The sequence below is a fragment of the Pogoniulus pusillus genome, chromosome 8 (genome assembly GCF_015220805.1).
Source record: "Pogoniulus pusillus isolate bPogPus1 chromosome 8, bPogPus1.pri, whole genome shotgun sequence".
Taxonomy (NCBI): Eukaryota; Metazoa; Chordata; class Aves; order Piciformes; family Lybiidae; genus Pogoniulus; species Pogoniulus pusillus.
Genome location: NC_087271.1, coordinates 17,018,435 through 17,030,975, shown reverse-complemented (window position 1 = coordinate 17,030,975; position 12,541 = coordinate 17,018,435). Strand labels below are relative to the sequence as shown.

General features: G+C 47.3%; 1 protein-coding gene across 1 annotated transcript; it reads left to right on the top strand.

Annotated features, from left to right (window-relative positions):
* Positions 1–2,710: 2,710 nt before the first annotated feature.
* Positions 2,711–4,621, top strand: LOC135177445 (cytochrome c oxidase assembly factor 7). The gene is made up of 3 exons (XM_064147404.1): positions 2,711–3,006; positions 3,087–3,227; positions 4,036–4,621. Exons 1-3 carry the CDS (start codon positions 2,901–2,903, stop codon positions 4,482–4,484), a joined length of 696 nt encoding a protein of 231 aa, XP_064003474.1. The 5' UTR covers positions 2,711–2,900; the 3' UTR covers positions 4,485–4,621.
* The last annotated feature ends 7,920 nt before the right edge of the window (positions 4,622–12,541 follow it).

Genomic DNA, 12,541 nt, shown 5'->3' with positions numbered 1-12,541 from the left:
TACCTGCTTCGAAGATGGCGAGGAGAGGAGCTTTGCTATAAGCTTTCACACAAAGTAATTGTAGGTTTCAGATACAGTAGCAGTGAGGAAAATCTGCCCCCCAACAGGTAGATGTTATGTAATGTATTGTTGGTAAAGAGAATACAGTTACTTTATGTTTCGGGATACAAAGTAAAGAGTAATGCCTAAGTAAAATGAAATCATAAGGACTGCTCTTAAGCCTTCTGAAGAATTGCTGGTTCTGTATACAGCAGCTTTGAATAACAGTTGTTTGCAAACAAGCAAAACAAATAAAATATTAAGGATAACCTCTGAGAGAATTTCTGTTTCAATCATCACAAGATGACAAAATATTCTACAATTGTGGTTAAGATGAAAAAATATTCTACGGTTGTGGCTATCAACCACAATTTTACCTGTTTAGGGACCACATAGCAAAAACAGTCAGTTGTAGCCCAAAGTCTTTGAGAGTATGATGCTGCTGTACAGAAAGCAAATTATGTGCTCAGGGTCTAGCAAGAACAGAATCAAAAGTCCTTGTGTTCTGAATCTGTCCACTTAAAAATCTAATCTGTTTAGAAGAAATAATTCACGTAATTACGGACACAAATTATTTTAGACTAAGGAGGGGCTAGGACTGTTATTCTTAGTCCATTACATATTTCTTCCACCTCCTAACGTCTTTTGGAGCTTCCAGACTGTTCTTTTCATGCCTAATAACAAATGCATTAATTTGCTCCAATTAGTATCACCAGATATCCTGTCTTTGCCTTCTTTTCCTCACTCCATTTGGATTTACCATGGGATCTGTCTCCTTTGCTGCTGCTGCCCAGACTCAGACCACTAAAACTTTGAAGCAACAGCCTGACTCTCTACTCTCAGTGTTTGTTGTTGGTCTGCCCCCCTGTACTTGAGAGCTGCAGCAACAAGAGAAGCTTCACTGCACCACGCTCTTACTACAGAGAGGCCGTATGGTTGAACTGGCACTGACTCAGTGTTGGCACCAGAAACGGCAGAGACAAAATCCCAGGAAGACCATACTCTTAGGGATAGTAATTAACAAACTCGAAGAGTTTCCACCTAGCCTGTGCAAACTGAATGTTTTCAAAGCCAGGTTTTCAGAGAGAAACAGTATTACTGATACAAATCTTCCATAGGCCTTCTCCAAAACAGAGGACACGAAAATTCTCTGGTAGCAGTCAGCAGAGGCCAAACTAGATGGATCTTACCTGCCTTCTCACAAGCATCTCCGTGGATTTGGTGGATATCGTTTGAAAGCAAGATTTTAACTTGACGGGGACAATGTGTGTGAACGCTGAGAAATTGGGAGGAAATGCTTCAAGCTTCCAGCAGGTGGCGCCACCAGCTTGGCCAGCAACGGTTCTTCGGTCGCCGATACCCAAGATGTAATCGAGTTTTATTCATTCTCCCAAAACTTGGCAAGCCGGCAGTATGTTACCGCAATAATTTGGAAAAAAGCATTCTCAAGTAGTCTTTACAATTAATTTTAACGTTTCTTTGAAATTAATTTTAAATCTAAGCAATTTGTTACGTACATTTACAGTGTAGAATGATACATTTGGGTTGGAGGGGAACTTTAAAGGTCATCTTGCTCAACTCTTCTGCAGTCAGCAGGAACATCTTCAGCTACAGCAGGTTTCTCAGAGCCCTGTTCAACCTGGCCTTGAATCTTTCCAGGGATGGGGCATCTACCATGTCTGGGCAACCTGGTCCAGTGTTTCACCGCACATCATTAAAAAATTCTTCCTTATAGCTATTCTAAATCTCCCCTCTTTTAGTTTAAAACCATCGCCCCTTGTGCTGATGCAACAGACCCCGCTAGAAAGATTAGCCCCACCTTTCTCATAGCCCATTTTAAGTACCAAAAGGCTGCTGAGAGGTCTCCCCTGGAGCCTTCTCTTCTCCAGGGTGAGTAACCCCAACACTCAGGCTTTCTTCATAAGAGAGGTATTTCAGCCCTCTGGCTATTTGCATGGACCTCCTCCGAACCTGCTCTAGCAGATTCGTGTTATTCTCGTGCTGAGGTCTGCAAAGTTGGATGCAGTGCTCCAGATGAGGTCTCAAAGAGTGTGTGCTGCTATATTCGGAAAACTCAATTTGTGCTCAAAAGTATTTGAATTGGTTAGCATGCCATGTTTTGTGTAAGCACCCCAACATCACAGCTGGCTTCAGTTCACCTGTAACTGGGGTTTGTGGTGTGCGGCTAATTCCTTACCAGTCTCTAGGGGGTTTCAACAACTCTGGCACTCCCTGCTCGGACATGCTGGGGTGCAGGGTCCCATCTCTTGAAAAAACACCTGTGACACCTTTGTTGTACCACAGAAAGGAGCAGTCAGGAGCAGCAACTCCGCAATTCTAAAATCCAGTTGAAAATTATTTTGCAGTTAATCCCAGACAAAAACACACCGGCAGCGGGTTGGGAATTGGTGAAGCAGCTCTGGCTGCTGGATTAACGTGTATGACATTGCCTCAGTTTACGGATTTAACTGTCCGACAGAAGACCTCGGAAATACGGATCAACTGGTGCAAAACTCTGCAAGTTAAACACTAGAAATACATTACTGCTTGAAGCCTCGGACCTCTCAGTCTCGGTCACGTCGAGAGGCGGAGGTGAGGGAAAGGAGGCGGACACAGGACTTCCCCACCGAACCGGCAGTAGTCAGTACCTGCGGTGGCGGCGTCAAGGGGGAAGAAAGTAAGAAGCGGGGAAGAGGCAGCCCCGCAGCAGCGGGGAGCCCGCTGGGGTCCGGCGGTGCCGCAGCGCTCGCTCAGCACGGTGGGACGGGCGCCGGATCGATCGCTCGGCGCTCAGGGCAGGCGCCGAATCGATCGCTCGGCGGTGGCGGGCGAGGCTGCGCGGCGTCCCCGTCAGCTCCGGCATGGCTGCGCTCATCAATTTCGAGGACGAGGAGGAGGTGAGGAGTTACCTGCAGACCTTGCACGCCGAGTACAGCTACCAGTGCTTCAAGGAGAAGGACCCAGACGGTAAGCGCCCGCGCCGCCACCCCTCTGCCTGCCGCCTGGGGCCCGGCGGAAGCCTCAGTCCCTTCACCGGTGCGTTGCAGGCTGCCAGCGCCTGGCCGAGTACCTGGACGCCGTGCGGAAGGACTTCGTGGGGGCGGCGCGGGTGCTGCGCGACAACTGCGAGGCGCACGGGCACAGCGAGAGCTGCTACAAGCTGGGGACCTACCAGGCCATCGGCAAAGGTGAGCTGGGCTGCTGCTGCTCTGAGCCCGGCACGCTTATGCCCGAGCTGCCGGTGGCGGCGGTTGCAGTGTCGTGGGTTCTGCGATGTCCCTGCCAGCAGCGTGAGCTTCTCCGTGCAGGGGCACTGGGCGAGGAGGGTGACAGATGCCTATGGGCAAACAGAACTCTTGGTGTTTCGAAGGTGTTGAGCACCTGCAGTTTCTCTTGACCTTTACCCACCACGCACCCATTATGGTCACATAATAAAAGCTGGAGAAGGGTGGAAAAGGTGAAATTCCCTTCTTTTGGAGAACCCTCTTTAGGTTAAAACTACACGTAGTGTTTTGTTATAATTACATCTGTGTAAGCGCTAAGTACCCCCAGAGCTGAATGTTGCCGTGTGTTCTGTTCTTACAGTTTGGGTTTCTTCTCATCTCACTGTTCTTAGAGAGAGTAAAATAAGGCACAGACTTGCAAAGTGGTCTGAGGTGGATCCAAGTCTGCCCACAAGGAGTGTGCTGGTACAGAAGTGGGAAGCACTTAAACTCATGAGGCATGGGTTGTAAGGAAGGTGATAGCGTTGCTTTAGTCCAAAGCCAGTGCCAGTCTCGGTGTACAGGGAGGTATGCTGGCAAAAGAATGCTTGGCCTCAGTAAGCTGTTGAGAAGTCCATAGATGTACATCTGTGAAGTGCTAGATGCTGAGTGTAGCACCGAAAGAGAGGGGAACTGTACTGCCCAAAGAGCCCTGGGGTGCCTGCTGCAAGCAGAGAGCTTCCATCTCTGCTAGTGTGTCCTTACAGTAATCTTTTGGTTTCTTGGCTGACAGGTGGACTGAAGCTAGATTTGAAAGCTGCCTACAACTCTTTTATGAAGTCATGTGAGAAAGGTGGGAAGAAGTCAATAAATGCATGCCACAACGTTGGGCTCTTGGCCCATGATGGGAGAGTAAATGGTGATAAACCAGAACCTGTTGTTGCAAGAGACTATTACACAAAGGCCTGTGATGGCAACTTCGCTCCTAGCTGCTTCAATCTCAGTGTAATATACCTCCAAGGAGCACCCGGGGTCCCTAAGGACATGAAACATGCTCTGAAGTACTCGCTGAAAGGCTGTGAGCTGGGCCACATCTGGGCTTGTGCCAATGCCAGTCGAATGTACAAGCTGGGAGATGGTGTTGAGCAGAATGATGCTAAGGCGGAGGATCTGAAAAACAGGGCCAAACAGTTGCATAAAGAGCAGAAAGAAGCCCCAAGCTCTTTAACATTTGGAGAGTAAACTATCAGTTGCAATTACTGAGATTTAAAGGGCAAGTGAACTTGTTATTCAAATAGTGAGCATACATTTTACAGTCTCAAAATCCTTTGAGTATTTGCATATGCAAATAAACCTCTTTGTGGATGTAACAAACATCACCAACTGTGCTGTGCCTTTCTGCATTTGTAAATACACACTTTCTTCCCTGTGTTGCTTAGGTTTCTCCTTTTCTTTGAGACAAACAAAAACACCTGACCTTTTGTAAGTTTGTCCCCACGGTTCCAAGTATGTAATTGGTGCAGACATCCTCTTGGTTTTTGATCTGTGCCGCAGCTGTTTCCAGCAGGAGCTGTGATTGTGTACTGGGTCCAGGCTGCATAGCTTGCTGTCATGTAAAGGCTTCTGCGCTTCAGAGACTGTTGTAAATCTCACATACTTTCTGAGCTAACTTCTTGTGGAACAAGTGTGGATTTTGTCCTGCTTTCAAATGATGTCTAAGCCTCTAAAAGTTATGCTTTTAAAATGCTTGGTTTGCTCTCTTTGGCCGCAGAAACATTGTCCTTTGCTTGTATTGCCAGTTTTCTTAAACCTGAGAAGCTCATCCAGGCTGCATGCTGAGCCTGAACAGTGACCCCTGCTGTCTGTGACATTTGCAGGTCCAGGGCAACAAGCTGCTTTGGGCTCTAAAAGCACAAACATTTTCTCTGGTCAGCTTAGAGCTAGAACCATTTCAGCCATGTTCAGATGATGCCAGTCCCCAAAGAGTCGTGAGCCTGTATGACAGTATGTGGAAGTATCTCTGGCTACAGATCTTGCAAATGAAGCTGAAGGAAACTTCATTAGCTCAGATGGGCAGGTCAGTTGCAGCAGCAGGATGTAAGACAGATGCCCCAGGTTGTGGAGGAAACAAGAGGACTAGGAAGAGGCTTAGACCTGCTGTATTGCAGGTGAGTATCCAAGGCTGGAGATGCCCTCTCAGACAAGGCCTGCAGGCAGGTGTTGAGTAGCTTTAGCCTGAGTACTGGGTTTAGCATCTCGCCAACTGGTTTGTTTGCCCCGTGAATGTCACGTGGATTGCTCCCCAACACAGTGAGCACACAGATTGCTTTACCTTCCTGCCAGCTTCTGAAACTGTCTTCCATTTTTTATAGTGCAGATTTAGGGAATGAGGTGCTGACTGATCAGATTTTGGACTCAAATCTGTACCCTAGTTCTGTACAAACCATAACTACAAATACATGTTCTGAACCAGCTGCCTAAATAAGCTGGGCAGTATATGTAAATGTATTCATGCACTGACAAGATCCTTTGTCATTCTGCTGTGTATGAATGCATGCAGAGTTTGAGATGTGTGTGTGCTTTGCTGCATATTTACTGCCGATTCGGAAAGGGAATGCCCTGGCCGAGTCCTGAAGAAAGATACAAACTTACTATTGAAATAATATTCAGAGTAAAAAAATAAGGGGGGCAAAAAGCTCCACCAACACTAGTTTTGCTATTGCTCAACTAAAAGAAGAATTGTTAGGATACTATCTGAGGCAGAGTGTGTGAATGAAGGCAGTTCTGCCACCCTAACTGCACTCTGCACAGACAGCTTGAGAAGAAGGTGCCAGGGGGAAAGGGATGAAAGTGGGACAGTGACAGCAGGTGGCAGTGCATGAAAACCATTCCTGCTTGCCGTGGCTGGGAGATCTGGGACACGTTTTCAGCAGCCTGGGGGTTAAAAAATAGCGGTGACCAAAGTGAGATTAATTTTTCTGTTAACACAGTTAATATTCTGTGGTAGCTCAAGAGGTTAAAGCTCTTGAAGAGGAACAGCCATTGCTGATTGTTTGCCAGGCCTTTGTTCTGGGCGTTGGTGGCCTTTGGGAAAGGTGAGTAAATGCTAACCCTGCAGAGTGTAACAGTCTAGCAATAAAACAGTTTAGCACCTGTGTGTTCAGAAGTAAGCAATTGCAGGTGGCTCAAGGCACTGGAGAACTGACTGACATTTTAAGCTCCCATCTTTTTGTTCGAGCTTTCATGCTCAGTGCCTCTGAGTGGTTGGTTCAGGTCCCCACTCCAAGCAAAGCTGCATGCTGCAGCAGGCTTTTCTACACTGGGATTGCTGTCAGTGGTGCCCCAGGGAAATTCCACTCAGTACCTGGGACCATCCTCAGTCAATGTGACACACAGTGCAGCTAGTTAAAGCCACATAAAAAGTGCATGTTGGAGGGAGTGTTTTTCATAGCACTTGAGAACTTGGAGTCTTGCAGAATTTAGGTATTTTAATATGAGCTATTCTCATAAAAGCAGCTAAGTGTGTTAGTGCAGGTGAGTCTATGAGGCATCATCCCATCTTGTGCCACTTTGCAAAGACACACACAAGGTAGGCTCTTTTATCATCCTAAAACAATCATAAGCAGTTTTAAATGTTTTCCAGCTGCCCCTGAAGGGTTTGCTGCCTGTTTTGGACACACCTCTACCATTTCACTAGCGGTGTCCCTCAGGGAGCAGTGCTGGGCCCCATCCTCTTTAACATCTTCATAGATGACCTGGATGAGGGCATCGAGTCAGTCATCAGCAAGTTTGCAGATGACACCAAGCTGGGGGCAGATGTGACTGAGTTGGAGGGCAGAAGGGCTCTGCAGCGGGACCTTGACCGCCTGGACAGATGGGCAGAGTCCAATGGGATGGGGTTCAATAGCTTCAAGTGCAGGGTGCTGCACTTTGGCCACAACAACCCCATGCAGAGATACAGGCTGGGGTTGGAGTGGCTGGAGAGCAGCCAGACAGAGAGGGATCTGGGGGTACTGATTGATACCCGCCTGAACATGAGCCAGCAGTGTGCCCAGGTGGCCAAGAGAGCCAGTGGCATCCTGGCCTGCATCAGGAATGGTGTGGTCAGCAGGAGCAGGGAGGTCATTCTGCCCCTGTACTCTGCACTGGTTAGACCACACCTTGAGTACTGTGTTCAGTTCTGGGCCCCCCAGTTTAGGAGGGACATTGAGATGCTTGAGTGTGTCCAGAGAAGGGCGACGAGGCTGGTGAGAGGCCTGGAGCACAGCCCTACGAGGAGAGGCTGAGGGAGCTGGGATTGTTTAGCCTGGAGAAGAGGAGGCTCAGGGGTGACCTTATTGCTGTCTACAACTACCTGAGGGGTGGTTGTGGCCAGGAGGAGGTTGCTCTCTTCTCTCAGGTGGCCAGCACCAGAACGAGAGGACACAGCCTCAGGCTGTGCCAGGGGAGATTTAGGCTGGAGGTGAGGAGAAAGTTCTTCCCTGAGAGAGTCATTGGACAGTGGAATGGGCTGCCCGGGGAGGTGGTGGAGTCGCCGTCCCTGGGGCTGTTCAAGGCAGGATTGGACGTGGCACTCGGTGCCATGATCTAGCCTTGAGCTCTGTGGTAAAAGGTTGGACTTGATGATCTGTGAGGTCTCTTCCAACCTTGGTGATACTGTGATTTTTACACAGTTGTCAGTAGTGCTGTAACAGATGTATTAGATAGGTAAAGCCTTCTCCTGTTTGAATCTCTTCCCTCCAAAGTGACAAAGCATCAAAGGAAAGGATCAGGCAATCTCATTTCAGCCCATTATGAATTACATGTGCTTAATACAGTTGATAGCAGAGAGTGGACTCTACTAACAGCATTCTAAAATCATGCTGCAAGTCTTGGTTCATCACCACCTTGCTCTTATACTGTGAGGGTATTACCAAAAGGCCAAGAGCATCCTGCTCTTTCTTTTTACCTGGTGTTACAAAGGGCAAATTTTGTGTTCTCTGGGGAAGAAAATTGTTCCTCTATGGCTTCTGAGGCCATAAAGAGCGAGTGCTAGATGTGTGATCATAATAGCATACTTGGAAATAGGGAAAATATCTCTTCAGGATCAATAAATTGTCTGGGAAATAAAGGTGTTTATGTCAGCTTCACAGTTCCTAATACACCCTGTGCCTGCTTTGATTTGTCTGTATTGATCTAAGGGTACAGCCAAACTCCTTTAATAAAGCAGCAGTGTATTCCACAAGGGATGGTGGCCAGCTCTAATTAATTAGATAGGTATGAATACATGGCTTTAAATGATGGCAGCATTTGCTCCAGGATGTTTCCTGCAGCTGTGACAAGATTGCCAGTGGAGTACTGGGTTTGTACCACGATGCAGAAAAACACTGACACCACATCACCTTGTGGTGGTGCCGTTTGGATCCATCCTGGACACCAGATGCTGTGAGGTAAAGAAGCCCCCTGATGCTGTAGAGACATACAGACTTGTAGTGGTGGTTCTCTTTCAGTGTTGCAATATAAGCAGCATTGCAGCTTGCTTGCCTTTCATTCAGCCGTCAGTGGCATCTGCTTGCTGCACCACGCATGGAGAAGATCCCATGGCTGTGCACAGCACCCAGCTAGACAGGCTGGGAGACTCTGAACGTGTGAGCAAAGTACTGCTGCTTTGTGCTGCAGTGCAAACTACTCTGGAAAGAAATTCATTCTGTCAGCAAGTTTTCACTTCTTCGTATGAGAGAGAACTTGCCCAGGGAGTTCTTTCTGTGGCAGATGGAGGTGGAAAAATTCCTCCTTCCCATGCACTACCTGGCATTTCACCCACTAAACCTCAAAATTATGCTTTTCTGCTTGGGGTTGGGCCTTTTTCTTCATGGTAAAGCAACAAAGAGTAAAAAGGAGTCATGGCACAGCAAGAAACAGATTAGAAAGGTTATCCAGCTGCATTCTTACTGCAGTGATTTGTGCTGGGGTAGCACCCAGGGGTTCAGTTCAGGTGCTGTTACTAGGTCATTTGTGTGCACTTATAATAACAGCCCCAGTCAGAGACCCATAACCAAAGAGGTAGTATGGTACAAAAGCCCTAGCACATGGTTCAGCATCCAACACCAGTACCCTGCTCTGATTCTCCAGATGCTCTATCAGCAGCATGGCCCAGAGTTCATGCAAACCAGGCTCCTGAGGCTTTAGTGATCAATGCTGTGCCCACTTTGCAGTGTCTGATTTTGCATGCCATGTCTGCACCCTCCCAGTGCTTTCATTTGCAAGTACCTACATGTGAAGCAATGACAACAAGCACTAATTGCAGACTACATCACATATTTTGAATTCACTGTTGCTGCCTTCTACTCAAACACCAGTTACAATTACCAGTGCTGTATTCATTCCACATGGGATGGTGCTACATAGGTGCACACTTTGTTATGTACTCTCACTTATAGCTAGCTTGGGTTTGTAATGTTCGTAATACAGTTTGGGGTTTAATCCTTTTTCTCCCTAGATCAACCAGTAAGAAACTTGTGTGGTACAGAATTACCAAATGAAAACTGCTTTGAAGTGGTGATTTCAGCTGGGGGTTTGTGCACAGCATAATGGTAATGCACACACACGCTCCAGTTCCTGAGTGTGCTGGGACTTTGCTAGGAGTTCTCATCCTGTCAATGCAAAACTGAAACATGGTGCTTGAAACATACCCTGGAGAAGTTTTTCTTAGCAACAGAGAGGCTTCTGGTAAAACAGAAAAAAGAAGGAAGATTAAACCCCTGCATGTTTATACAGCAGTTGTCACTCGCAGCCTGCCTCTCCCAGGGAATCACAAGAAGCACAGAGCTACTTTACAGCTCACAGAGCCATTGTTTACGGAGCTGGGGTAGGAAAGCCACCAAAGAAAAGTGTTAATAGTTCTGCCGTGATGTAATCTCATAACTTGAAGATTTATTTATCTTAGAAGTTCCCTATTCTGACAGTCCTCATTTGACACTTAATGGCCTGGTCTGAGCATTTCATTGTCTCATGAAAGCCTGAAAAGAAGTGAGCTGTCCTCCTTCCAGCTACCTTACTACTGGAAGCACACTCTGCTCCTATAGGGCTTCCTGCCCAGGAAACTCATTGCTTTGTAGCAACCTTTTCTGCAAACTGAGAAGGGGCCACACAAATGATTAAGGGAGTGGAACATCTCCCTACGTGGTGAGACTGAGGGAGCTGAGGCTCTGCTGCTGATCATTCCTGGTTATAAAGATGTAAAGGTGAGTGCCAAGAGGATGGAGCCAGGCTCTGCTCAGTAATGCCCAATGACAGGACAAGGGGCAATAGGTGAAGTTGAAGCATAGGAAGTTCCATGGAAACATGAGGAAAAAAACTTTTCCCTGTGAAGGTGACAGAACACTGGAACAGGCTGCCCAGGGGGGTTGTGGAGTCTCCCTCTCTGAAGATAGTTAAAACCTGCCTGAATGTGTTCCTGTGTGATCTGGTATAGGTGATCCTGCTCTGGCAGGGGATTGGACTGGATGAGCTTTCAAGATCCCTTCCAGCCCCTGACATTCTGCAATACCTGTATTATCTCTCTGGGAAAGGAAGACAAGGCACTGGATGGCTACTGACATATTTCAGGCCATGCCGCATCCATAGGAGCCCAAGCTGATTATCCTCCACACTATATTTAGCATGGCAAGGACTTGTCAGTTCCTTACAAGCCAAGAAGCACTGAGACGGGAAGCTGGCCTTTGAATTTATCCAGATCCTATTTGTGGAGTGTTATTCTGGAAAGATGCAACAGCCATCTCAGCACAAGAGGTATTACTAACTGCTGAAGAGAAAAGGAGAAGCTAAGGCACTTTGAGCACTGTGAGTGGCCTTGCCATGTTATCTTCAGGGGAGTTTCTTTGTGTGCTTTCTTAAGCAGAACATTTTCTCTATGCTATTGTTTTGCTCATTTGTTCTGTGGTTGGTACAAAGGCAGCACAAAGCATCCAGCTTCTCAGGTGGGCTGAGAACAGCAACATTAGCTGTCACAGCATCCCAGCCTACCTCAGACTGGCAGCTCATACCCTGTGGGATTTGTGAGGAACAGACACTGCCCCTCAAGGAGGTTATGTGTCAGCTGAGGTGAAGAGATTTAGACCTTTTTGAAACCCCAGCCTTATTTTAAGTTCTTTTGCTGCTGGGCTTTATAAGCTTTCCACTAGGAGCTGACACCAGAGGATGCCAGGGCCCGACCTTGTTAGAAAAGCACAGAACATGTGAACAAGTCCAGCAGCAGTGATGGTTTCTAGAGGAGCAGCACAAAGGTATTGTCGCAGTGAACAAAGAGCTTCCCACACAATTTACCAGTTAGCCAGAACGGCTCTGCAGTGTGCTTGACTTTGGACCTTCAGCTGCCTGTATATGGCAGCATGAATCAGAATCAGAGAATCAGTCAGTGCTGGAAAGGACCACAAGGATCATCCAGCTCCAACCCCCTGCCATGGGCAGGGACACCTCACATTAGATCAGGCTCTCTAGAGCCTCATCCAGCCTGGCCTTAAACACCTCCAGGGATGGGGCTTCCACCACCTCCCTGGGCAACCCAAATGTCTAGGTGTGGTGTTTGATTACTGTTCTGCTCATGGCTCCCACAGCAGCCTGAGGGCAGCTCCAGACCCTGTTGTCACAGCCTAGTGCCAATACTGATCCACTGATGGTTTAATCTGCACCACAAAATGAACCCTAATTTAGTTAATGCAGTTCTAGAAATGGCAGGAGATAGGTGACCCTTGGTGGTCAGTTCTAATGCTCTGTGGACTTTCTTTCCTAACCTAATGCCATCCTAATACGTGTGTTCAGCTAAAGCCTGTGATCAGGATGCATTTTCTTACACAGTGCCCATGTGTCTTTAAGGATCTGTAGGTAAGAATGTCTTTACCTCCAGTCCTTTCCAGTACAGAGTAATTTTGCCTTAGACACTGTGCAGTTCCAAGTTGCACCCTGAGGCTATACCTGCAGCATAGCAGAGCCCTGGAAACATTTTCATAGAGCCATAGCATTACTGTGGCTGGAAAAGGCTTATAAGATCATTGAGTCCCACCATAACCCAGTTGCCATGGCCGCTAAACCATGACATCTACAGCTTCTTGAACACCTGCTTAGTTTACATATACTGCTGTTTATATGTAGTTTCACCATCTCTGGGGAACATTTGCAAGAAAGGGGTTTGGGCCATGATTTGAAAGAATAAATAACCTTGATTGCAGTGAGTATTTTCCCTCAGCGTTTTGCAGCACCAAACTAGAACCCTTGCTGTCATCCCACAAGCAGATAGAGCCCAATAATCAGTGAGCCAAAGA

Excerpts from the sequence above, each read along its gene's own strand:
- LOC135177445 (XM_064147404.1), top strand. The coding sequence starts at position 2,901 with ATGGCTGCGCTCATCAATTTCGAGGACGAGGAGGAGGTGAGGAGTTAC. Across the intron at positions 3,007-3,086 it reads CAAGGAGAAGGACCCAGACG|GCTGCCAGCGCCTGGCCGAG; the intron begins GTAAGCGCCCGC and ends GGTGCGTTGCAG. Across the intron at positions 3,228-4,035 it reads CTACCAGGCCATCGGCAAAG|GTGGACTGAAGCTAGATTTG; the intron begins GTGAGCTGGGCT and ends CTTGGCTGACAG.